The sequence below is a fragment of the Camelina sativa genome, chromosome 8 (assembly GCF_030686135.1).
Source record: "Camelina sativa cultivar CO46 ecotype springtype chromosome 8, ASM3068613v1".
Taxonomy (NCBI): Eukaryota; Viridiplantae; Streptophyta; class Magnoliopsida; order Brassicales; family Brassicaceae; genus Camelina; species Camelina sativa.
In genome coordinates, this window is record NC_141887.1 from 19,250,318 (window position 1) to 19,276,709 (window position 26,392).

A 26,392-nucleotide genomic window follows, 5' to 3' on the forward strand; every position below is an offset into this window, starting at 1 on the left:
TAACTAGTGTGTTTATTATAATTTATAGGTAATTTTATATTGTGATATAATGTTTAATTAACTAATATCGATTGTAATATAATGTTTTATTATTATTTATATGTTTTATAGTTCTTATGTAAAATGTTCTATAATCTTAATTAATTATGAACAATATGAGAACTATAATGTAAAATACAAATTTTAAAAGTTGAATTTGATGTTTTAGCATTGAAGAGATCACCTTCAATTTTCAAAAATTTAAAGATGCCATATCTTTTGGAAATATGATATAATTGCCAAATCTTGATATACCGGTTGATATAAAACTTACAAAAAAAAAACGAGTTATCCAAACAAAATGAATATATAGATGAAAAGGAAAAAGCATCCAATTTTAGAGTTGAATTGGGATCATTGTACTTTGTCTTCCACGGTAAGAAAATTTTGATTTTTGATCATTGTTACTTGGAAAAAATACTTTTGAATAGATGATTTTTCAAAAGTCGATCAACTCTATAAATAATTTTATATTTACTTTTGAAACATATAATGTTGGGATATAAAAAACAGCAGTTTATGGTGATCACTTTGTATTTAAAATTTTTGGAATTGAGGAAAAGTTTATTGTCACAGCCACTGATGTTGGCATCCACTCAAATAATGCGAAACAATCTATATCTCAGAACCAGTTAAAAGAAAGCAACATAGAGTTTATGCCAAATAGCTCTCTTTTAGTGTTGGCATCTCATGTCCTAGTATTATGCTACAAAAACATGAATTAAAAAATCTTCAAACATATCCCTATTTTTATTTCTAAATTTTACCTTAGAGTAAAATCTACTCTAAATCAACTTCTAATTTTACTTCTAAAATATAAATTATTATTTTCTGCTTTATATATAAAACATTTTTATTATTATTTTTTATATAATATAGAGTTAAATTTTGTTACTTGCAAAGTAGTCATTCAACTTTCACTTTTTTTTTTTAAAATTTATTTTATAACTAAAATTAATATTTAAAGTTCTTAATAAGTGCACTTCCAGAAAAAACCAAGTTCTTAACAAAATAATGAAAAGAAAAAAGAATTAAATAGTCAGCCGACTCAAAAATATCAAACCACTACAAAAACGCCACGTATAGTCCAATAAAAACGTATGGCCTGTGTCTCTCTCACGCCACCTCTTTATTCTCCTTCTCTTCCTCCTCGAACCTTCCTTCCTTCCTTCGTTTCTAACAATTCCACTTTTTCTCGAACAAACCAAATTAACAAAAAGTCTTTTGAAAAAAAAAAAGCTCAGAAGAAAGAAAGAAACCGTCAAAAGCCACCGTTGAGATTTTTTTTCTCCATTTGTCTCTCTCTAAAAAATGGCGTCGTTCAATGAAGCACCTCCCGGAAACCCCAAAGCCGGTGAAAAGATCTTCAGAACCAAGTGCGCTCAGTGTCATACCGTCGAGAAAGGCGCCGGTCACAAACAAGGTCCGTTCTCTTAGATCTAAAATTTCTATGTATCATCATCGTTTGATTTTGATCTCATCGTTATGAATCTGGATCTACCTCATCGATTAGGGAGTTTATTGAATTAACTTGAGCTATTTTGAATCTTTGTGTTCTTGTATTGATCTAGACGTATATGTTCTTCGTGTTTGTGTTTTGGATTCGTATGTGTATTGATTTGGGGTTTGTTTTTCGTATGAGCACAGGTCCTAATTTGAATGGATTGTTTGGAAGACAATCAGGAACAACACCAGGGTATTCATACTCTGCTGCTAACAAAAGCATGGCTGTGAATTGGGAGGAGAAGACTCTTTACGATTACTTGTTGAATCCCAAGAAGGTGATTTAGCTCTTCTTTAATCTTTCTTGTGTTTCAGATAAGAGTAAGGCTATATTATTGGTTCTTGATTGTTCATAAGCTTACAGTGAAAGTATTTTGTGTTAAGTTTAATCCAGAAACCCCAATGCGTTTCTTCTTTTTGGTTTGTGCAAAATTTACATATTTGTGCATAATAGGAGTCTGAGGTTTTTGATTGTTCATAAGCTACTTTGTGTGGATATTTTTTTTTTCTTTTTTTTTTTTTGTTTCTTTTAGTTTTAGAGATTGTTTTGTTGCAAGATCAGTCAAGACTCAAGAGTCTTGTACCATCTACAGTATTGTTTAAGTTAATCCACAAATTCAATTTGTTTGTTGTCTATATTTGTGAAATTTGTCTTCCATTTTGGTGTATGAAAACATCTCTATATATGCCCCCATTTGTTTTCTATTCGATGAGATATTAGCAAAATTGGTTTTTTAGTTATATCTATATATAGTCTGCATCATAAGATTGTGCACCACCAATTGTTGTTTGATTTCATACCTGAGTCCTCTCTTCTCTATGTGGGTTGTATATTTCTCATTGAGCTGATAAGAAGAGATTGATTCTCATTTTTGATTGGGGTTTTCTTTGCTTGTTATTTAACAGTACATTCCTGGAACGAAAATGGTGTTCCCTGGACTGAAAAAGCCGCAAGATCGTGCCGATCTCATTGCTTACTTGAAGGAAGGTACCGCATAAGGCAGGCTCGTCTGGGATATATGAAGCATCAGCTTATTCCTCCAGTGCATTTTTTTTTCTCACAGATAAATAAATCAGACCAAAAAAATTTGTGGTCTTGAACTGGGTTTTTGTGTATGGTCTCTTTTTTTGTTTGTTTTCTTTTTACTTTGTTGATGAGGCGAGCTGTGCCTTTTATAAAGTTGAAATATTCTTCGTTATGATGTGAAGAACCAACCAATTCCCACCACGAAAATTTATGAGATTCTTTTTTCATTCACATTTCTTACTGTTTGTTAAGGTAAGTAGAATCTATAAGACAAATTTTTTTTGTTACAAGACTCATATTGAGTGATATATATATATAAGTAATACGAGCAATGTTTACAAAACCCGTTCGGGATGCTAACTGGAGTATCTTTGACATCAGATTTCGTTGCGGAAATTATTACAAAAATGACAATCAAAAATATTTATATCAGGAAGTCACTGATAAAAATGACAACCAAGATAACTATAAGAGATTTTTTATCATTTGGATATGTAAGTTGTGTTCCATCTGTCCATCCATAAATCTTTTCCATCGAAAGAAGAACACTGATGGACTAGACCATATCATCAAACTGATCAAAGAAAAGAATAAACACATATACACCATAAAATTGAAGATCCAGTAGTTTTCATGACCATCGAGAAATAAGAAAATCATTTCTGAGAATGAAACGATACATCCATATTACCTCAAAAATGGTAGATCTCCTTACATCGTTTATCATCTAAATTACATATAGGAAGTAGTAAATGCTTAGTGGTTGTTTATCATCTATGCGGTTCAATAATTGATACCTATTATTGTACTTCTTACCTCACAACTATCATTGTCAAACTTGATACGTTTCTCCTGAAATCTAATATTGGTACCTACGAAATAATTAGAATACTAGTCACATTTTCAATAACATGAATCTGCAAAATTCTCAATAACAACTAAGATCGAAGAATTCTTGTTAACAACTAGTGTTATTACATATACTTGATCATTGTTTATAGTTGAAGTAGGAAAAAAGTAATATAGAATCAGAATAAAATTTCTAAGTTATTTGATGTAGTTAATATTTTAAATAGTTAATATGTGAATAATAATTTGTATGTACCATAATAAACATGTGTTTTGTTCATATAACTTCATACAAATTTTATTTTGGAGATGCAAATATAATTTTTCTTTTCTTTTTGTTTACTCTTAAAATTATTTGTATTATTGGCTCACACTACCGTTTAGTACTCTCTCTCTCTTTTACAAAAATTGTCATTTGAATATATTTCACACATATTAAAAAAACATTGAGTTATACAAATATGCTCATATTTAATAAGTGGGTTAATGATTTAATTAGCTTTCAACTAAAGTAAAATTAGAGAATTTAATATATAAATGCATTGGAAATGTAAAATGATATTCTTTGTTAAACAACAAAAAAAAATCTAGAATTACATTCTTTGTAAAACAGAAATAGTACTAAACGATAGTACGAGCCAATAATACTAACCTTAGTCTAAAGATGATCCAAATGAATCTACTTAGTCTAAAGATCATAAATGATACATATATGCCCCTATCCGACTAAGATGATCCAAATTCAAAATCTTAGGTTAGTTTAGATAATAATTCAACTAAATTATAAGGACGACATTCTTAATAAATATTATTAAAACTTTAGAAAAAAATCATTTGTGCTCTTATTTTAATAATATAAAGATATAGTACTTGTAAGAATTATTAAAACTAAATTCTGCATTCGTGAATCATGACGGATCGATAAAATACATTATTAAATTGGACCAATGACTCTACATGAAATCAATCGTACATATATTAACTACATGACTAATATTAATACTTGGATGAGAGATTTTGTACAAACACTAAACCAATATAACTAAAGCTAAGATGCAAAGTCCGGATGCATATGTTCTACATATAATGATGTGTTATATGTTTAGCATTAAGTTCTTCTTTAAGATAAGTGAGACTAACTACAATATATAAATTAGTAGTATCGAGGTTGTGAAAATGTATTAATTTATTAAAAATATTAATTTATTGATAAATTCTTCTTAATTTATTGAAAAAATTTTCTACTTTGAAATTATTTAATCATTATTATCAATATTTTTTCTAGAATCAATTACAAAAAATCAACAATTATCTGATCTTTTTTTTCTTTTTATAGGAAAAAATGCTGAAAGGATGCTTTGTCTGGCATTACTTATATCATGATAAGCGTGTTAAGCTATTGGAGGCAAGATTAGTCAAAATCTTTACATTTTGCAAGTCTTTGAAGTTTTGAGAATTAACTTTTCTTTTGTGTGATTGTAATCAGTGGAAAAAAATACGCAAGAGACAACGGTATAGGTTTGTGGGCTTCACCAGACCCAGGAAACCATGGGAGTGGAGACTAAAAAATAAGCGTGTGTAGACGCAAATTTTTTTGATATAAACGCAAGTTTTTTTACTAGTCCTCCACCGATATATATGTAGAAATAGACCTCAATTCATACATCCAAGAGAGTAAGAGACTCTTGGTCTCTCCACCTATATTATTAAATCTACACTAGACCGTTTGTAAATTTCAAAAGCGAATGAAATTTCAACAAAAAGGAAAACAAATGTGATCATAATAATGAACACATATTTAGATAACTTCTTAATGTGTTGACGTTTTTGGCGTTGATGGCCGGGTTTAATAAAAGTCGAGCCTGGTGTCAGTCAACAAACAAATCTGATCATAATAATGAATACATATCTAGATAACTTCTTTATGATACATGAAAACAGAGTATCTCAGTAAATTGCAACAGAAGCTCTCCACATTATCGTTGATTGGATCGGCCAATTCTCTTTACATCGTTTATCATCTAAATTACATATAGGAAGTAGTAAATGCTTAGTGGTTTGTTTATCATCTATGCGGTCCAATAATTGAACTTCTTATCTCACAACTATCATTGCTGATATATCATGGTTTTTACGGTTTTTAACCATGATATAAGTGTGTTTTTTGAGTTTTTTGAATTGTTTTGTAGAATGTTTTTGAATCTTTTTAGGTTTTCTAGGATTTTGGCACGGATGGAGCGGAATGAAGCAAATCAAATCATTTTGGAGCACTATACAGAAGGAAACCAACTTGCAAACAATTCAGAGTGATGGTGTCGATCGACACCACCTTTGTGTCGGTCGACACCCCTGTTTAGCCGAGAAAAACCAAGTTTTGGAAGTTTTACAAACTTTGCCCGAAGTTTTCCACCATTGCAACACAAGTCCCTGACGTGTTCTAGGATATAAATATATTGTTTTTGAGTTTTAGAAACCCCTAAGTTATTTTCTAAGCAGCTTTTTGAGAGAGAGATATTGAGAGCTTTTGGGAGAGACGAATCTGAATTCTTTTGTAGAGAGAAGATTTCTAAACTCCCTATTTTTATCTATGATATATGTTGCATGTTATTCAGAATTATGACTTGTTCTTCATTAAACATGTCTGAGTAATTTGCTTGTTAGGTTGAAGGTTTTTTATAGGGTTTTTATGATTTATTAGATCTATAATTTTTAGGATTCATTATCTTTCATGATCTTCTTCTTTGGTTGTTCTTCACATTAATTCTTGATTGATCACCTAGAATTAATAACTTAGGAAAATAAATTGATATGAGAATATAATTGATTTTCCTGATTAAAACCATTGATGAGCAAAATTACTTTTTACAAAGAGATTTGATTTAGTAATTTTGTGAACAGATATAAACCTGAATTTAAAACTGGTTTTTAACCTAGAATTTTACAAAGAGATTTGGATTTTCTGGTTTTAAATTTAGATAATATTTGCAGTGAGAACTGATTTATTTTACAAATTGTGTTTAGAGCTCTAGATCTGATTTTAATTGCTTGAACCTTAATTAATTTACTGATTTAATATTTCATAATTTCCTGAGAAATTCTCTAAGCGTAACCTTTTTGATTTTCTGAATTCACAACTTTTTATTTAATATATTGCATTGCTTTTATTAATTCAAATCATCTAGTTTAGCGTAATAATAAAACTCCATAATCCATTGTGTTTGATCTTAAGTCTCTGAGGATTCGACCCCTAAGTACTACAGTGATCTCTTGTTTGAGAGAGTAGCTCCAAGGATTAATTTGAGCTTATCAAACTTTGGCGCCGTTGCCGGGGACTCTTTAATCTACCATTAGATTTGAGTTTTTAATTTCGTCTAAATTTTTCTTTTTATTTTCTACTTACACGTTTTTCTTTTTCTTCTCTTTGGTGTTTCAGGTACAAGCCTAATAAGCCTAACACAAGGAGCAACAAGACTGGTCCTATTGTGAAGCTTTCAAACCAAGAGTTGGGAAAAATTGAGCGTGAGAACAGATAAGCAGCCAAATCCTTAAAGATGGTTAACACAATCATTTTGATTCGTGATGAGGACGGTGCTTTGAGGGATCAAGAGGGTCACTTGAGCAATGAGCAGGGCCAAAAGCTTGATGCAGAAGGCAATGTGGTTGCTGAAGCTGTTGTTGTCAACGAGCAAGCTGTTGTTGACGGGCAGGTCGATGGTGTCGACCGACGCCAACAGGGTGTCGATCGATACCCACCTGCAGCAGACGTATGTGGAGCTGTCAACCACGTCCAGAATCCGGTTCGAAGACAGGATCAAAAGCTTGATCTCCTTCTCTTTCTCCTTTACACCAAATAACCAAGAGTTATCTCTCTTTCTCTCCCTCTCTCCGAGCAACCATCAGCGACAAACTCTACAACTAAAGAGGAATTAGGGCCTCTTTGGTTTACTTTAATTAAACCAGAAAAATAGCTAAACCAATAATTAATTAAACCATCCTTTTGGTTAATCAATAAATCGAACAGGTTAATAAACCAACAGTGATTAAACCAAATCCACTTCAATTCCCGATATAAAAATCCAATATTCATATTTTTTGGGACACGGGCGTTACAAACCTGATGATGATGACAATAACCCTGATGACCATCCTCAACCACCAGATCATGGTCCACAACAGTTTCAAGCAAGTAACTATCAAGCGATAGCATCCACATCCGGTGTACCACCAGGTGATGAAATTCCAGGCCTACAACCCTATAAGCAAAACCGGGAGTTCATCATCACTGACTCATCATCTGAGTCATCTCTCCCAAGTGTTTTTGAAGACACAATGCTAACTGCAGAAAGGGTTCGGTACTTGTACACAAAATACATTAATGGTAAGAAAGAAATATCTTCCCCGCCTATGCAGGATACAATTGTTGTGGTCACAAAAGGGAAGCGATGATTACTAAGAGGAAGCGAAACTCACTGGAAACCTACTACCAACATCATGAGGAGGAAGAGGATCTGATGGCCATGTTTCAGACCCGAAAGAAAGAGAAAGTGGAATCTGCAGGATCATGCTCTGCTACTGAGATCGACGGAGGTGCGGGGGGCCGGGTACCCCCACCACCACCATGAGAGTCGTCCCCTGGAACTGTCAGGGCGTTGGCACTCAACTGACTCAATCTCGTTTAAAATGTTAATGTCGTAGTTTAAAACTGCAGTTGTTGTTTTTATGTGAAACACTAAATAAGTGTGATGTTGTGTGTGAATTAGCTTATGTTTTAGGATTTGATAATGTAATAACAGAGCCCCTTCATAGTAGGAGTGGTGGCCTAGCTATTATGTGAAAGTAATATGTATCGTTGTCCATCCTTTCGAAGAACAAACGTATGATTGACGTCCACATTAACTTTAATAATATGAAGTTCTATTTGTCTTGTTTATATGGACATCCTGTCCAAAGTGAAAGGCATGTGTTATGGGATCGCTTGGGGTTAATAGGTTCACAGAGGACAGATCCTTGGATGCTTTTGGGGGATTTTATTGAAATCCTTAATAATTTTGAGAAGGTTGGAGGACCAATGAGAGAGGAGTGGACATTCAAAGATTTTAGGAAGATGATATCAGTTTGTAATCTGAGAGATTTGTGATATAAAGGGGATAAATTTACTTGGGTTGGCGAAAGACACAAACACACGGTCAAGTGTTGTCTAGACCGAGTCATGGTCAACAAATCCATGGAGGGTGCATTCCCAAATGCTGAAGCGGAGTTTCTGGAATTTGGTGGCTCAGACCACAAACAGGTTTTAGTTGCTGTTCGAAATACATCAACATTGTCTTACAAACCATTCCATTTTGATAAACGACTTCTACACATCACATATTTTGATAAAATAGTTGCGAAGGGATGGAACCACTGCAAAAACAAAACTTTATACTCCATCGGAGACCAAATCAATAACTGCAGACAGGCGATGTTCAGAGGGAAACATCAATCCAATATCAATGCAGCTAAGCAGATTGAATTTTATCAAGCGGCACTTAATGGAGCAATGGCAAGTACTGATCGGGAGTTAAGAAGCCAGATACCACAGCTTCATAGAGATCTTTCAAAAGCATATAGAGATGAAGAAACATACTGGTACACAAAGAGCAGAAACAGATGGTTAAATGTGAGAGATCACAATACCGATATTCAAAAACTTTATATCAGCGATAGCTGACGAGCATCAAAATGTTCTTCTTGGTGATACAGAAGTTGGTGAACATGCTCAGAAATACTTCACCAAGGTCCACTCATCAGACGGCATTCCCGTTTCACCTATTGGCTTTGGTGACTTTGTTCCAAGAGTAACACCTATAATGAACGAAGAACTGACACGAGAATTTACAAACTGTGAAATTTATGAAGCTCTCAGTGTTATAGTAGAGGATAGGGCTCCAGGACCGGATGGTTTAACAGCTCGCTTTTACAAAGAGTTTTGGCACATAGTTGGAGATGACATTATGGCGGAAGTTAAAGATTTCTTTGAAACTTCATATATGAAACCAGGTATCAATCATACCAACATCTGCATGATCCTTAAAATAGAAAATCATGTAACTCTATCAGGCTACCGACCTATAGTTCTTTGTAATGTCTTATACAAAATAATCTCCAAGTGTTTAGTAAACAAAATATCAGCTTGACTCCATTGTCTCTGATACACAAGCTGCATTTATACCTGGTAGAGTGGTTACGGATAATATAATGATAGCACATGAAGTCATGCATTCATTAAAATCTTGAAAAAGGGTTTCAAAGAACTATATGGCAGTAAAAACAGATGTTAGTAAGGCCTACGATATAGTCGAATGGGATTTTCTTGAGGTGACGTTGAAGCTCTTTGGCTTTTCGAAAACATGGATTGGATGGATAATGGCTTCGGTGAAATATGTTAGATATTCGGTACTCATAAATGGTTCACCTCATGATTTGATCATGCCTGAACGTGGCATTCATCAAGGAGACCCTCTTTCTCCATACCTCTTTATCTTGTGCGCTGATATAATGGATCATCTCATAAAGTCTAAGGTGTCTTCAAGAGACATTCGAGGCGTTCGAGTGGGCAATGGTGTGCCTGCAATTACACATTTACAGTTTGCAGATGACTCTTTCTTCTTCATTCAGGCAAACACGCGAAATTGTCGAGCATTAAAAGATGTGTTTGAAGTATATGAGTATTACTCGGGACAACAGATAAACACAACCAAATCACTTATAACCTTTGGTTCCCGAGTCAATGGACAGCTACAAAATAAACTGAAGGACATTCTTGACATTCCAAATCATGGAGGAGGTGGGAAATACTTAAGATTACTTGAGCAGTTTGGAAAAAAGAAGAAAGAGATGTTTGAATATGTTATTGATCGGGTGCAACAAAGGACCTCCTCTTGGAATGCAAACCATTTATCATAAGCGGGGAAGGAAATTTTACTCAAGTCTGTAGCCATATCAATGCCGGTTACTCAATGTCTTGTTTAAGCTTCCTACATGTATAATCAATGAATTATAATCCATTCTAATGCAATTCTGGTGGAAGAAAGGTAATCATGAAAGAGGTATCCCTTGGATCTCTTGGAAAAGACTGCAACATACAAAAGAAGATGATGGTTTAGGATTTAAAAACTTGGCTAAATTTAATGATGCACTACTAGCAAAACAAGCCTGGAGGATCATTAAACATCCGGAGTGTTTCTTTGCAAATATGATGAAGGCTAGATATTTCCGGGATGAATCAATCTTGGATGCAAAAAAAAAAAGAGTCAATCAGTCATATGGTTGGGAATCAATTCTAGCTAGCCTAGTGGTAATCAAAAAAGGAAGTCGCTACATACCTGGTGATGGGGAGACCGTACGAATCAATATAGATAATATCACTGCAACACACCCACCAAAACCAATCAGTGGCATCAACCCAGATACAACCATCAAGCTAAAAGAACTAATAATGCATCAAGGAGAAGTTAGAAAATGGGATAAAAGGAAAATACAACAAAATATTGCTCCACAAGACTACAGTGTCCTGCATAACACTTACCTACCGCAAATTGAACTCCCAGATAGATTAGTTTGGCATTATAATAAAACACGTGAATATTCAGTCCGATTTGGTTACTGGCTTGCTACACATGATCCTGAATCGGAGGAAGTCCAACCACCAATACCTCATGGTTCCCCTGCAATGATTTTTTTTTTTTGGAGATTACCTATTTTACCAAAGATCAAACACTTCCTATGGAGAATGTTATCAAAACCTCTGCCAGTCATTACACGATTAAACACCTGAGGGGTGAACATTGATCTCGTGTGTCCCGATGCTTTAAATTGGATGAAACTCGATCCCGTGTGTCCCTGATGCTTTAAATTGGACGAAACTATTAACCATATTTTCTTTCTCTGCCCGTACGCTAAAGATGTCTAGAATTTAGTAGATATCCCATTACAATCAGTACAACATCCATCTGATCTTCTAGATGTAAACATATCAAGGATACTCGAATTCCAGTGTGATAGAAGTGTAGAGTTAAAGAAAAAACTATTATCCATATGGTTACTTTGGTACCTATGGAAATCGAGAAATAACTTTATCTTTAAGTCTATTGATGAGAGACCTCTTTCCATCATACTAAGAGTCCAAGGTGAGATTGACGAATGGATCATGCACACTAATCCAGAAAATGCACACCAAGATTCCTTTGCAGGAAAAAGTCTCCAACAAAATTGGAAAAGACCAGCTCCACCGTTCATTAAATGCAATTATGATGCAAGATTCAATCTTATAACTCAAGAGATAAAAGCTGGATGGGTATTCAGGAATAATACAGGGGCAACTTTAGGATAGGGATCATCTATACTACCTACATCAATTACTGCGTTAGAGGCTGAGAGTAAAGCTCTCCTTGTGGCAATTCAGCAGGCTTGGACAAAAGGATTTACATCAGTTTGTTTTGAAGGAGATTGTGAACAACTTACCAAGATAGTCAATGGCAAGACCTATGATATATCGATAGAGGGTATTTATTATGATATCATCCTTTGGGCAAGCAAACTCCAACATGTTGATTTTGTTTTTGTTAAACGTCATTGTAATAAAGTAGCTCATCTTCTAGCTAAGTATGGATGTACAACTTCAAGTTTTTATTTTGAATGTTTCTCGCCACCTGTTTGGCTGACAGAACAATTGTATCATGATTTTTGAAATTCTTAATATAATTACCATTTAGACGAAAAAAGGTTGATAATTTTATATAATTATTAATTTATACAATTAATGAGATTGTATATTTACATAAAATTCTCAAAAAATATTATTTTATTATATTATTGAACTGTGTCCAAAATTACGTTGTCCCAATTTAAGACCATAAAAAATTATTAATTTATAGTGATTGTTAATTTATAAAGATTTGACTGTAAATTTTAATCATAACAATTATGAATAAGTTAATAATCTTTTTTTTTTGTCAAACCAAACATTAATCTAGAAAATTATTCCAAGGTTGGTTGCCCAAAAAAAGTAAATATAGTTAGGATTTAGGACTAAATTTTGACCCGATCCTCTATGGGTAAAGTAAGAATTTGTTAAATCATATACATAAAAATAAGGTTTGGTTGATTTTCATTTAATGCTTTCGAATTTTTTTATTTTATTTTTTATTTGCTTTCAAATTGTTTAATTGCTTTAAACAATATTTAAGACCCCATTAACACAATACATTTAACTCATACATTAAAATAAATCTATAACTGAAAATAAAATAAATTATGCATTAATCATATTTCACCACTCAATTTTATTCAAACACAATAAATAATATTTGTAAGTCCAATAATTCTAAATGTAACTTCCATCAATTCTTATCTTATAAATAAGCATTCTTTCATTCTCTCATACTGGTATTTTTTTACTTTCTCATTTTCACATTCTCTCATACATAAAAGTAAGGTTTTACTCTCTCCTTATTGGTCCATTTGACATTTAATTTTTAAAAATTTAATATTTATTTTTAATTAAACAACACATTTAATCATATACATTAATGCATACTTTAAATTCATTATTTACTACTAAATTGTAACTGAAATTCCGTAAATTATGAATTGAATTTTTCTCCTCCATTCATTTTCATTTAAACACAATATTAATTATAATTGTAACTCTTCTAATTTAATTATTTTATCATTTTAATTTTCATCACTTGTTATCCTATAAATAACCATTCTCACATCCTCCCCCACCATATCCCAAATCCTAAATATTTTCTTTATTTTTTTATAATGTTCTTGCATGGGTTGAAAACCCAATTAAGAGTTTGATTATATTTTTTGTTTACTATATATTTTACATTGTTTTGAATTTTATTTCTTTTTTGCTTTATGCACTTCTTCTTTTCTTCTTTGTTTTCTTATATTATTTTGATTTAAAAAACATATGTATTCTAATATGTATAATAAAATTTTGATGACCATAATAATATTTTGGTTATAACCATCTCATAATAAAGGAATCAAGATTTGGCTAAAACAAAAAAAAGGGAATCAAGCTAAAGAAAACATCTTAATTCTTTACTTTAGATGTTTGATTAGTTTTTACAAATTCATGTATATTTATTTTATTCTTAAAGAAATGTTCTCATGAAATAAATTTTTGTAATATAATTATCAAATAATTTTTTCTTACCTCTCTCTTACCTCCAACAAAATTGTAATAAATATATTTTAGAATACTCATCATTATATTTAGTTTGTGATTCAACATATAATTATATTAAAATCATTATTTTAAAATTTATTTCAAATATGTACTTTAAGGATTTTGCTATATAAAAAACCAGTTTGATATTTATTTTCTTTCTAGCTTTTACTACAAGGATGAAAAATTAAAACTAAGCCTAGCAATATAACTTAAATTGAGGGGGATATAAAAAAAATTGTAATATAATATCAAATCAATTTTTCTTAACTCTCACTTACATCCAACAAAATTGTAATACATTTATTTTAGAATAATAATCATTATATTCAGCTTTTGAATCAACATATAATTATATTCTTAATTTAATTCAAATATGTACTTTAAATATTTTTCTATACAAAAAATAAATTGATTTTTTATTTTCTATCTAGATTTTATTAAAAGGATTAAAAATTATAACTAAACCTAGCAATATATCTTAAACTAAGGGGAATATAAAAAAAATATTTTTTTAGAAAAAATATCTTTGGGAATCGTATTTTAAAATTTTGATTGCACTTCATATGATTTTATAGGAAATATGTTTTTTTACTTTCAAAATAGTTTAGTTTTTAATTATTAAATAATTTAGGTTATGTGTTAGTGTATATGAAAAACTTAAATTATATATTTAAATCACATAGTAAATTTTTTTTTTTATTATTAATAATATTTTATTACCTCAAATGCTCAAAAATACTAATGAAAATTATTATCAAAGTTAAACAATAAAAAACAAATAACTTTAAGAGATATGTATAATGTATGTAAAATTATATTTAAATAAGTTATATATTTTGCTATTGTATGATTTTGAATATATAAAAGTGTAAAAAATGTTAATGACATTTAAATTAATTTGTTAATTATTTATTATTATTATCAAATAAATTTAAATTGATTAATATATTCTATTATACAACAATCTGCGCGAGATATTACCTAGTTTAACTTTAATGAGTTTTGATTATTTGCCTAAAACAGAATGTGTAAATAACTATTAACAAATGTCAGTTTACACAAATGTATTTTAAAAATATAATACAGATATACTATTTTGTTGAAATATAAAATAATATCAAAAACTTAATATAATAAAATTTAATAAATTTAATGGATTGATTTGTTAACCAACTCGAAAATGAAGTGGTGAATTGGAGAACGCTAGAGAAGACTTTACTCCAAAATGAAGTTTGGAAATGGATACGGAGTAGGAATGGAAAAAACAACCTCGTGCATATTTGGCCACTATCTTTTATAAGTCTCGTTTCATTTCCGATCGAATTCACACAGTCCTATGAGGATTAATGAGTTTCAAGTTGTTAGATTGGATCACTTCAGTGCCGATCAAATCTAAAAACTTCAGATTTTTTAAAGATTTGAGTTGGCACAAGGCTGAGAGATTGAAAAATATTGAAGGTGATTTTCATCTTTTTACTCTGGTCTTCAAAGTCCTAAACACGACCTAGAGTTTTGTTTTTGTTATTCATAAGCTGCCACAGCGGAACAAGCGAAAAAATCACACGATGGCTTTGACATGGTCTGGTGGTGATGGCTGATTCAAGTCTTAGGCTGTTGTGAAGGTTTCCACATTCCTGGTATCTGTTTAAAAAAAGGCGGAATATATAATCAGACTTTGAAGACTAAAGTTGCAAAAAGCGAGTAATACTGATACACAAACACTAGACACAAACCTCAACACCATGAGGTCCAATTCTGTTGCGTGATATGAAATTCAGAACAAGATTCGCGAACTCCTCCGGTACATCTTCCTGCATCCACGTAGATCATCATTGCACAAAAAGACTCAAATGTAAGAATCATTAGGCAATCGCATTTTTTTTACCTGTATGGCATGTCCAGTGTGTTTAACCACGATCATCTGGAACTTTCCTTGCATTTGACCAATTGTGAGGGTCCTAATCCAATTTAACAACACCATTATTACGACAGGCTAAAGATTTCAATCCAACTGAAGTTGAGACCTTAGCCAGAGTTCCAGAGGGACAAAAACAGATTTACCTGTCCAACCTATCAGTTCCAGCTAATAACAAGAGTTTTGGAACAGGAGATGACAAAAACTTCTCTGAGAGACCATCATACCTGCAAGGCAACTAACATCGAATCATAAACTGTCAAAGAGAGGTATATGTTTACACTCGGATTCACACAACTAGCTGTTGTAACTAATAACTCTTATTATTCGACCGTATCAACAAGCTGCCTTAGACCAAATATGGTCAAGATTCTCTGTGTTGTGCTCAGTGATTTACCGAACTAAAACAAGAGGTAGTGAAGGTCATACCAGCCTTTCCAATATTGCTCCGTTTCCTCTAGACGCGTCCGGTATACATAGCTAGATAAAAGGTTCATATTTCCAGTCATTAGGAAGCACACGTGTGAATACCTCAAAATGGTTACTATAAGTAACAGAGATACGCACCACTGCTTTGAATCATCATATTTGAGAGTTGTGGGGATGGAGACACGAGCAGAATCAATGTTTCTTAACGACCCTCCTCTAACGCTGTATTCAATCTGCAGAAATTATACATTACTTCAAAGATGGCAAATCCAACAAAATTTTACTTTTAAAAAATCAATAGTTGTTTACAGCTTTAGCTCAATCTAAAGAAATCAAGGCAATGAGGGGAGCCTTGAAAGCTGAAAGGCCAAAGTTTTCATCAACAAGGATTCAACAAAAGAAAATATCACACAGCTGACAGACCAGAAGTAAAATACTATATATTAATGCCATAACACGACACATAAAATTCCTAGATGTCTTGTTTGTATATTCAACCAAGTGTTTAAAAGTTGCTTACTGCTTTTTGGATGCTAGGAAAATGCTGCATTCTGTTTGAGAGAATTTTCTGCATGTGAATCAACGAGGCAATAGCAGTACCCTGCAATGAAAGTGCTTTGATCAATTCATCTCACAAGAGTGCCGACCAAGTGAAAAACATATGAGACTTTTCTATCAGAAAGCAAACCTCAACAACATCCACAACGACAAGCCCAGCCAAACTACTCAATGTTTTATTTGCGGCAACTTCCACAGCGACCGAACCTCCCATGCTATATGTTAATAACATGAAACCAATTTATGAAAACTGTATTACACGACTTCTACATTCTACAGATTTATGCATGCGTCTATCACTACAATCATGTACCAAAGGGAGCCCATATTTATTCCTTACTAAAGAATTGAAGTCATAATCATAGGTTCAGTATACGAAACATTGTACCAAGTATATCATAAACAACTAAAAATTTAAACTTTATCACATATGTTATAGATATATTCAATGGCACACTTGATAAAAATCGATTTCCTCGCTATTCACCAGCCGTCTTACACTTTATGAAAGAGATCATAAACGGCATACAGATATGACAAACAAAATGGGAAAAAAAAAAAAGAAAAAAAACCTGTGACCAACTAGGACAATAGCTGGAGGAGAGTCTCCATACAATTCCTTAATCACAGCCAAAACATCATTGCTCATTGTCTGCATTTCCCACCTTACTACATCAGACTCAATTCTCAAATACCAACCAGCTAATGTCTATAATCAAATGAGCAAATCCAGACTCTAGTAAAAACGTTATACCTCGAGCGATAAGTCCAATTCATTCTCTGAAACCGATTTACCATGTCCTCTCAAGTCCATGGCAACCACTCTTGCTTTCTCCTTGATTTTACTTGCCACTATAGAAAACGAAAGCCTAGCAAGATAGAACAGATGGAAACTATTATATTTGTACATGCCTCTTTTAAGTTCCATATTCAGCGAGTTCTCATCAGTGAAGTTTAAACTGAAGAGCCAAGGATCAAAAAAAAAACACTCACCCAGAGTAGCCACCACCATGGAGACAAAATACAACAGGTCCTTCAGTTCCAGCCATATATACGTGAAACACCTAAACAAAGATACACACTCCATTAGAGAGAGCAAAGAGAGAACAAAACTAAAACGTTCTGGAGAAACTTGAGAGAGAGCAATTCGTTAAAGCGTTACATCGTCAGATCCAGTGATTGATACATCATCTTCTTTATCGAAATAGCTTGTCCACTCTACAGGCGAATACTTCTCCGACGAACTCCTGAATCCCAGAAAAATTACAGTTGATGATAGAGATGAGAATTGGAGAAACGAAATCAGAATTGAATTTGACTGACGTGGAAGGAGGACGAAGAGGACGAGCGGCGAAGACAGACGCCGGAGCTTCATCTATTGGTTCTACTACATGATCCTCCTCTGAGGTATCTTCACGAAGAGGATTTAAATTTGAAGAAGAATCCATTTGTTGAATTCAGAACAGATCAAATGGGGAATATAGAAAGTAACCTCACAGATCTTTACAGTTCTTCTTCTTTCTTCTACAACTCGCTTTTCTCCATTTTTCGTGTTTTTTTCAGTCGTTTCAATAGGAAGGTGACACCTCGACGAATGGCAAATTGGACTGGGCTTATATATTTTTGGGCCATTTTAGGCCTATAAGCCCAAAACTGGTCAATATGACTCACACAAAGCGTCAATAATTATGGGAAAAGAGTACAGTTTCAAAAGTAAATTGTCTACCTGTAGTACAAACATCAAGTGTGAATTTCTATCCAAAATTCAAATTTTATACTCAATTAGTATAAACAGTACCAATTTCAAAATGGATATTGATTCACATGACACGTGTCAGAGTGAGGTAGTATCATCGTGTTTACTCAGATGACACACGTGAGAGTAAATTGTCATCGTTTACATAAAACGACGTCGTTTTTGAAACGGCAATTTAAAAAACAAAAAAACTATAACAACCAAGATTCAAACTCGAGTGCATTAACATTTAAAATATATATATATTTATATTTATATTTATATTTATAAGATATTAAATACATAATATTTTTAAATACCAAACTTGGTTATATTGAAATTATTATTGTAAGAACATGGGAAATATATTGAATTATAGTTTATATAATCTATAAATTATATAATGGAATATATATATATTATATAATTTTAATTATAATATAATATTATTTCAATAAATATCATATTATTAATATCCTATAAATATTATATCATTAACATCTTAAATATATTAAATTAGTTAATAAATAAAAAGATTATATTATTTATATCTTAAAATGTTGAGCTATTGGGTATTTAAAATGTTATATTACTAACATCACTATGATGCCACCTCACTCTCCCACATGTCATTTGAGTCTACATTCATTTTGAAATTGACACCGTTTGTACTAATTGGGTATGAAATTTAAATTTTAACTAAGTTTGGGTAGAAATTGGTACTACATATTTGCACAGGTAAAAATTGATACTTTTAAAATTGTACGGGTATAAAATGACTATTTTTCCAGTTTAGTTTGGATCCGAATTTTGTTTTAAGAAAAATATAAGAAAGTATATAAATTTTTGAAATAGCTAGGGTTAAATTAACTCTCCAGGATCCTAATAAGATCACTGTGTGGACTATTCTCGATCGCGAGATTTTGTTATAGGATGAACTGAACAAAGACGTTGTTTTCGGCATAAGGCACAAGTAGGTTAAACTGACAAAGATTGATATCGCCATATGTTAAAGTAGAAATGATAAAGATTTTGCGGCTGCGGTTTTGGTCTTGTCGGGTTTATTCACCTAATCATCAAGCTAAAAATATTGTCGACATATGTGATGCGACGCAACCGGTTTAGGGCCGTCGTCTGGCTATATACGTGCACTAGCCATGTTTTAAGTTAGCACTTGTAACTTTTTAGTATCACCCACAACTAATATGTATGGCCCATGAGATATCAATCTACAACAAAATGAACAAATACACTGATGTTTCTATATATAGCCGACGAAGTAAAACTTTAATGATAAAATTTAACAATTTTTAAAAGTATGATTATACGAATATATATTTTTTTAAAATTCTGAGATTGGAAATCTCAAAATCTTATGTGAAATGCTCTGGCATCTTTTTTTATTTAATGTGAATAATTGAGCATAAAATCTTCTTCTTCTTTTTTTTTTTTTTTATTGATGTGAATGATAGAGCATCGTATATTACAAAGTGAAAAAAAAAAAAAAAAATCACGTTTATGTTCTGTGACTTTGAAAATATAGTTTCTTGTTAGGAAGATAATTAATATCATCAGTACTGGTATATCGTATTCGTATATGTTTTGGATTTTACAATTTGCCAAACATCACCAACCGAGGGCCTACCGTACCCTATCTTTCCATCAAAGAAAAATTCCATATCTTGCTTCAAAGCATGCTTATCTTCGTTATATAAACCCCTTCTTTCTCTCAGAGACTCGGACTGATCAACTCCGACTCCTTTGGTAAAAAAAAATTACTTTTAATTTTAAATACTATTGTGATCGTGGTCATGCATATATTTTATGTCAATCATCAGTTTCAAGCGTTTCCTAGTTTTTTTTTTACAGTAACCATATTGTTTGATAGCCACTGATAGAGTTGTTTTTCTCTCAATAACTGATATCATCTTCTTCGTTCTTCCAAAACCATTGATAGTTGATCTCAATCTCACATCCAAAAGTTTCAAATTTTAAACCCTTCATGCTAATTTTCAACCTTTTGCAAGTTCATGTATTTTTTTGTTGTTGTTTGTTGTTCCATGTGTTATATAAACTCTTTGCATAACCAGTGAATCCTTTAATTTCCTTATATAGGTAACTTATTAAAGATGAAGAACGGTCACTCGGAAAGCGAACTCCAAACTCAAATGGTAATTTTATACTTTCTCTCATGTTACATATTGTTCATTTGTTCTGAACATGAAAAACTTTTGTTTTGTTCACTTATCCATAATCAAGTACGTATGGTTGGTTTTCAATCACACTTCAGTTTGTAAAAGATCTATATAAATTGTCAGTCTTTTCTTGTTTTTTTTTTCTTCTTACTAAAAGACGAAGAAGAAAAAATAAAAATAAAATATCAGTCAGTTTGCAACGTCAAAGTGACAATCAAATTACGTGTTTAATATTAGTAGCTTTGGACCACTCGTTTCCTAAATAGTAATGAAGAATGTGAACTCTCTTGCGAACTTTTTACTCTTTAGATATACATGTCACTGTCATCTATTTTTATTTTTTTTCCTTTGTCAACATCTGTCGGTTACAATTTTACTATATATTGCACGTTATATTTGAAGTTTTCTTTCTTGTAGTTTTTTAACCTCTTGTCTTGGTTTATATGAAGTTTACTACCATTAGAATCAATTCCAATACTAAACATAATAATCGAATAAGATTGAAAATGCTTTAACACAGAATATTAAAGCAAAAGATGAAAAGCATACTGTATATATTAGTATCAGCTGTCGTCTACCCCGAATAATAATATTGTAACTATCTCGAATAAAATGGAAGGTAATCTTGGGAATATTTATATATTAAACTAATGATACTAATACTATACATCCACCAAGTGAATTTTCAGTAGTAACTTTTTTAAAACATATTTATTAACATATTAGTAAAATTAATGAGATATATATAGATATATATATATATATATACATATTTATTAACATATATACATTGTAGTAAAATAAGGTGGTAAAAAGTTGATGATACAAAATAGAATGACTGATAGTACAAAATTTTAGACTACCACTTGGTATTAATTTTGAGACTGTATATAGGCGGAAATAGTATACTATAACATTTCTTAAAAATGTATGGGATTTTATAACTTTTTCCCTAATTTTCAAATTTTGTTTGATATTTATAATTTTTAAAAAAAATTATTGTACCACCATCTATTAAAATCAAATGTATATTTGTCTCGTCATTTTTTGTACCGTCCTCCTTTTTAAATTGTTTTTTTACCACCAAATCATTTTTGTAATCTTGTCTTAGAGGGTTTCAAGATTAATTATTTTGGTATTTTCAAATAGTAAATTTTTCAATTCTACGTCCTAAAGAACATAAGAGTGAATGATTCCTAGATTAGGAAAAGTGACAGCTATCCACGAAGTGGCAACAACTCGTGTCACCACCACCGCCTCGTGGCGGCTGGCGTCTAAGCGCATCATCTTGCTATATATTCCTTCTTTTGCTTCTGTTATCTTCGCCACCAAAAAAAAAAAGAAACTAATTATCAAAACATCTTTTTTTAAAAAATTCTTAATAGTTAGTTATAAAGAACATGAAACATTTGGTACTAAAAGGCTACAACTTTTTTTAGCTAGCTTATTGATTTAGTCATACATGTTAATCAAATTTTGATTTACAATTTTTGTAGATTGGAAATGAGAGACTTCCTCAAGTAACGTGGCAAAGGAAGTTGAACAGCAATGTAAAGAACCCTTCTGAGTTCCAGATGAGTATAAGAGATCTTCTTCATCTGGTACATTTTTTTTTTATAGTTATAAGCTAAATCAATGACTTAAGTTTATTCAGATGATTGTAGATATTAAAACTTGTTTCTCTCTTTCTCTCCTTGTGTGGCTTTTCTGGAAGTTTCCAATAGGCTACAGATTGTGGCGTTACACTAAAGAACAAGCTGTTAAAGGAAAAGTGAGTTGCTTTATAATGTATTCACAAAAAAAAAACATTTGTTCTTTAACACCACATTCTGAAACTACGATTTCTTGATTAGGTTTCGATGTACGATATGTTCAAAAAGCGTCATGTAACAGGCAACCACGGCGTTCCATTAGGTGGAATTGGGTAAGATCTTAAGTTTAATATAAGCAACATGTTGTTCTTTCTATTAGAAATGTTTTCAATACACAAAATGTTTTAGTGGAGGAAGCATCGGAAGGAGTTACAAAGGTGAGTTTCAGCAGTTTAAGCTCTTTCCTAAAGTTTGTGAAGAAGCTCCAATCCCCACAAACCAATTCTCAGTAAGTAGACATCTCTTGCTCTAACACTTACTATCACAAAGATGCATGCTTCTTGATTACGTTTTGTTGATGATTAGGTTTTTGTTTCGAGACCCGGTGGTGTGAATTACTCAACTGTACTATGCCCAACAAAGCCAGAATCTGTGAAGTAAGGCTATTTAATAGCTTTCCATGGATCATTTGAAGGAAGAAACTTTGTTCCTTATTATAACTTAACGTTATCAATGCAGTGGTAAAACAGAGGGTTTAGGAATAGAATCATGGGATTGGAACATGAAAGGGGATAAGTCTATGTATCATGCTCTGTATCCAAGGTCTTGGACCGTTTACAACGGTATAAAAAAAATGAATCTAACCATGGTTCGTTGTAGATCAAAATGTTTTCATCAGATTCATGATTGCTAAAGGTTTATAATAAAATGTATTTGGCTTTGGGGAACAGAGCCTGACCCTGAACTAAGAATAGTTTCTCGTCAAGTTTCTCCCTTTATACCTCAAAATTACAAAGAAAGCAGTCTTCCAGTATCGGTTTTCGAGTTTACGGTAAGAATATCCCGAGAAGATGTTCTTTTTACGACTTTATTATCTCAGATGATCATAAAAAAGTTGTACCTTTTTGGCTAATGTTTCACAGGTGAGTAACCTTGGGAAAGAAGAAGCAACGGTTACTTTGCTCTTTACTTGGGAGGTACACTAATCTCAAACAAAAATGATATCTATCTGTTTCATGTATTTGAATGTTCAAGACCATTTATGTATGTGTGCTTACTTAGAACTCAGTGGGAGGAGCTTCTGGGTTAAGTGGAGAACACTACAACTCAACAACAATGTAAGTATCTATATTTCAAAGTCTATTGTCACAGCTTTTGATCTTTGTTTTTAACAAAAGAAACCCATTTTAATTTAATGGTGTGATATATCAGGGAAAGAGATGGAGTTCATGCAATAGCTTTACATCACAAGTTAATTTCTTTTACTTGAGCCTTAAGTTACTGAAAATTCCTCTGTTTTAGGGCTTTATTGCCGGTGATGAAATTAAGTTTTTTTAAAAGACTTACTGATAACTTGTAGGACGGCCAATGGACACCCGCCAGTTACTTACGCTATTGCAGCGCAAGAAACAGAGGATGTCCATGTCTCTGAGTGTCCATGCTTCTTAGTTTCTGGTCGTTCTCCTAAAGAAATCACAGCAAAAGAGATGTGGGGTGAGATTAAAAAGGTGTAATCTTTTTGTTCTCTTTTCTTGCAATGTTCTTCCAAATCTATTCAAAAAAAGGTCTGAATGTTTTTGAACTCTCTTTTAGAACAAATCGTTCGACGGGTTAAATAACGAGCCAGGCTCACCTTCGAGACCTGGAACATCCATTGGAGCAGCCGTAGCTGCTAATGTGAATGTTCCTCCAGGTTGTGACCGTACCGTCACGTTTTCACTCTCATGGGACTGTCCTGAGGTGCGGTTCAATGAAAAGACTTACCACAGGTACAACCTATTGATTCAAAAATCTTGCATGAATATATATACTTCTAGTTTAATATTCACCTAATGTGAATCCTTATACTTTACAGACGATACACAAAATTCTATGGCAACTTAGGCGACGCAGCAGTAAAAATGGCTCGAGACGCTCTTCTAAGTACGTACTGGAATTTGCTATTGTTTTCGATTTCTTCTTTGCAACAAAAGTCTCATATGATGTTTTCTTTCTTCTTGAAACACAAAAGATTATGTTGATTGGGAGTCTCAGATTGAAGCATGGCAAAGCCCTATTCTTTCTGACACTACACTTCCTGACTGGTAAACTCTATTTATACCTTGAAACTTCTCTTCTACTTCGCAATCGATAACCGATGAATGTTTCAGGTACCGAGTTACTCTATTCAACGAACTATACTATTTCAACTCCGGAGGAACTATCTGGACAGGTAATTCAGTTATAATGTACAGACAAACAACTCTAGATTTTTTCTTGACTATATTTGTTTTTTCACCAACCATAGATGGCTTGCCTCCCAAGAAGAACAATGAAAGAAGCAAGATTATGAATACAGAACAGAACGACATTGTTATAGACCTCTTCAAGAAAATCAATGCGGTTTGTGAGCAGATTCATTCTCCTCAGGCCTCGAATGCTGAAGAGAACATTGGGCAGTTCATTTACCTTGAAGGAATTGAGTATCTAATGTACAACACTTACGACGTTCACTTCTACTCTTCATTTGCACTTCTTAGTCTCTTCCCTAAGCTCGCACTCAGCATCCAAAGAGACTTTGCAGCAACAGTTTTGTTTCAAGATCCAACCAAGAAAAAGATCATGAGCTCTGGCGAGTGGGTTCCAAGAAAACTTCTTGGATCTGTTCCTCACGATATAGGTCTAAACGATCCGTGGATCGAACTAAACGAATATAACTTCTTTAACACGGATCGTTGGAAAGACTTGAACGCCAAGTTTGTTCTTCAAGTCTACAGAGACGTGGTTGCCACCGGCGATCAGGGTTTTGCGAAAGCGGTTTGGCCGTCTGTTTACACAGCAGTTGCTTACTTAGACCAGTTTGATAAGGACGAGGACGGGATGATTGAAAACGAAGGGTTTCCGGATCAGACATACGATGCTTGGAGTGTTACAGGGGTTAGTGCTTATTGTGGCGGTCTCTGGGTCGCTGCTCTTCAAGCTGCGTCTGCGTTTGCTAGTATTGTTGGGGAAAACGCTGTTGCCATTTACTTCAATGCAAAGTATGAGAAGGCGAAAAGCGTTTACGAGAAGCTATGGAACGGTTCCTACTTCAATTACGACGAGAGTGGTAAGGGGTCTAGCTCCTCAATTCTTGCTGATCAGTTGGCTGGACAATGGTAAGAGTAAGACTCAACCACTCCGATTAGATTTCTCAGTTCTCTTTCCAACGCTATTGATGTAGCGGTCTTCTGTGTTTTTGTAGGTATGCGAGAGCATGTGGATTGAAGCCGATAACGAAAGAGGAATGGATAAGGAAAGCACTCGAGACGATCTATGAGTTCAATGTGATGAAAGTGAGAGGAGGGACACGTGGAGCAGTGAACGGGATGTCTCCGGATGGACAAGTGGATACGAACTCGTTGGTTTCAAAGGAGGTTTGGGCTGGGACTACTTACTCTGTTGCAGCTTGTATGATTCAAGAAGGAGAAAGAGACAAAGGGTTTCAGACAGCAAGTGGAATCTACGAGGCTGTTTGGTCTGATCGTGGTCTCAGGTATATACATAATAAACAAGCTCACTTTCTGTTTCACTAGACAACAAAAGTTACAAAATCTTTCTTTTTCTGTGGTGGATTTGCGTGTGTCGGTTCAGTTGCTCGTTTCAGACACCAGAAGCGTGGAACATGAATGATGAATACAGATCTCTGTGTTACATGAGACCTCTTGCTATATGGTCTATACAATGGGCATTGACACGAACTGGATCGTTTGAAGAGAAGCAAAAGTTAGTGGAAGGAAAAGAAGAAAGTGATTTGTTGTTAAGGCAACACAAAGGGTTCCAAGATGTGGCTCGTTTTGTGAAGATAGTACCGACGAGCAATGAACATAGAACTAGAAGCCTCCTCCAGGACACGTATGAGGCCATCCTCAATACACTCCGCTTATAGCCTAGAGACCTCGAACTTATTTCTAAGTCCCGGATGCAACATTTTTGCATCACATGTTTATTTATCTTGTATATATACGTTTCTTGTTAAACGAAGAACAAAATCTAAAAGACTGTTCCTGGTTTTGGGAACTAGTCACATAAATTGTCACTGGTTTCGAGAAATATAAAATCTTCTTTCGAAGCATGACCAACGAAAA

The 26,392-nt window shown here is 33.0% G+C and overlaps 3 protein-coding genes across 10 annotated transcripts; 2 read left to right on the forward strand and 1 right to left on the reverse strand.

The window, feature by feature from the left end:
• Positions 1 to 1,137: 1,137 nt before the first annotated feature.
• On the forward strand, positions 1,138 to 2,802 carry LOC104707292 (cytochrome c-2). Its single transcript, XM_010423618.3, has 3 exons — positions 1,138 to 1,462; positions 1,687 to 1,820; positions 2,449 to 2,802. The coding sequence occupies exons 1-3, from the start codon at positions 1,351 to 1,353 to the stop codon at positions 2,539 to 2,541; spliced, it is 339 nt and encodes a 112-aa protein (XP_010421920.1). The 5' UTR covers positions 1,138 to 1,350; the 3' UTR covers positions 2,542 to 2,802.
• Positions 2,803 to 15,085: 12,283 nt separating this feature from the next.
• LOC104707293 (uncharacterized) lies at positions 15,086 to 18,137 on the reverse strand. Of its 2 annotated transcripts, none has more exons than XR_754609.3 (13): positions 17,869 to 18,129; positions 17,708 to 17,792; positions 17,539 to 17,609; positions 17,300 to 17,414; positions 17,118 to 17,197; positions 16,676 to 16,760; positions 16,508 to 16,588; positions 16,126 to 16,220; positions 15,988 to 16,038; positions 15,705 to 15,796; positions 15,529 to 15,601; positions 15,377 to 15,454; positions 15,086 to 15,284 (listed from the first exon to the last, which is right to left on the reverse strand). XR_754609.3 is itself a non-coding variant. In XM_010423619.3 (13 exons), exons 1-13 carry the CDS (start codon positions 17,991 to 17,993, stop codon positions 15,243 to 15,245), a joined length of 1,062 nt encoding a protein of 353 aa, XP_010421921.1. In that variant the 5' UTR covers positions 17,994 to 18,137; the 3' UTR covers positions 15,086 to 15,242. The 2 variants fall into 2 exon arrangements, 1 of the variants encoding a protein (XP_010421921.1); XM_010423619.3 differs by having other exon boundaries at positions 15,705 to 15,785; positions 17,869 to 18,137.
• A 1,601-nt stretch (positions 18,138 to 19,738) lies between these two features.
• On the forward strand, positions 19,739 to 26,379 carry LOC104707295 (uncharacterized). Of its 7 annotated transcripts, none has more exons than XM_087463289.1 (20): positions 19,739 to 20,044; positions 20,396 to 20,451; positions 21,972 to 22,076; positions 22,190 to 22,246; positions 22,329 to 22,399; positions 22,476 to 22,575; positions 22,653 to 22,723; positions 22,806 to 22,909; positions 23,018 to 23,118; positions 23,210 to 23,263; positions 23,349 to 23,404; positions 23,499 to 23,537; positions 23,647 to 23,794; positions 23,880 to 24,055; positions 24,142 to 24,209; positions 24,298 to 24,370; positions 24,437 to 24,498; positions 24,574 to 25,423; positions 25,510 to 25,800; positions 25,899 to 26,379. In XM_087463289.1, exons 2-20 carry the CDS (start codon positions 20,410 to 20,412, stop codon positions 26,191 to 26,193), a joined length of 2,763 nt encoding a protein of 920 aa, XP_087319415.1. In that variant the 5' UTR covers positions 19,739 to 20,044; positions 20,396 to 20,409; the 3' UTR covers positions 26,194 to 26,379. The 7 variants fall into 7 exon arrangements, with proteins under 7 accessions (XP_087319415.1, XP_087319419.1, XP_087319417.1 ...); XM_087463293.1 differs by having other exon boundaries at positions 19,975 to 20,044; positions 23,356 to 23,404; XM_087463291.1 differs by having other exon boundaries at positions 19,990 to 20,044; positions 22,806 to 22,935.
• The last annotated feature ends 13 nt before the right edge of the window (positions 26,380 to 26,392 follow it).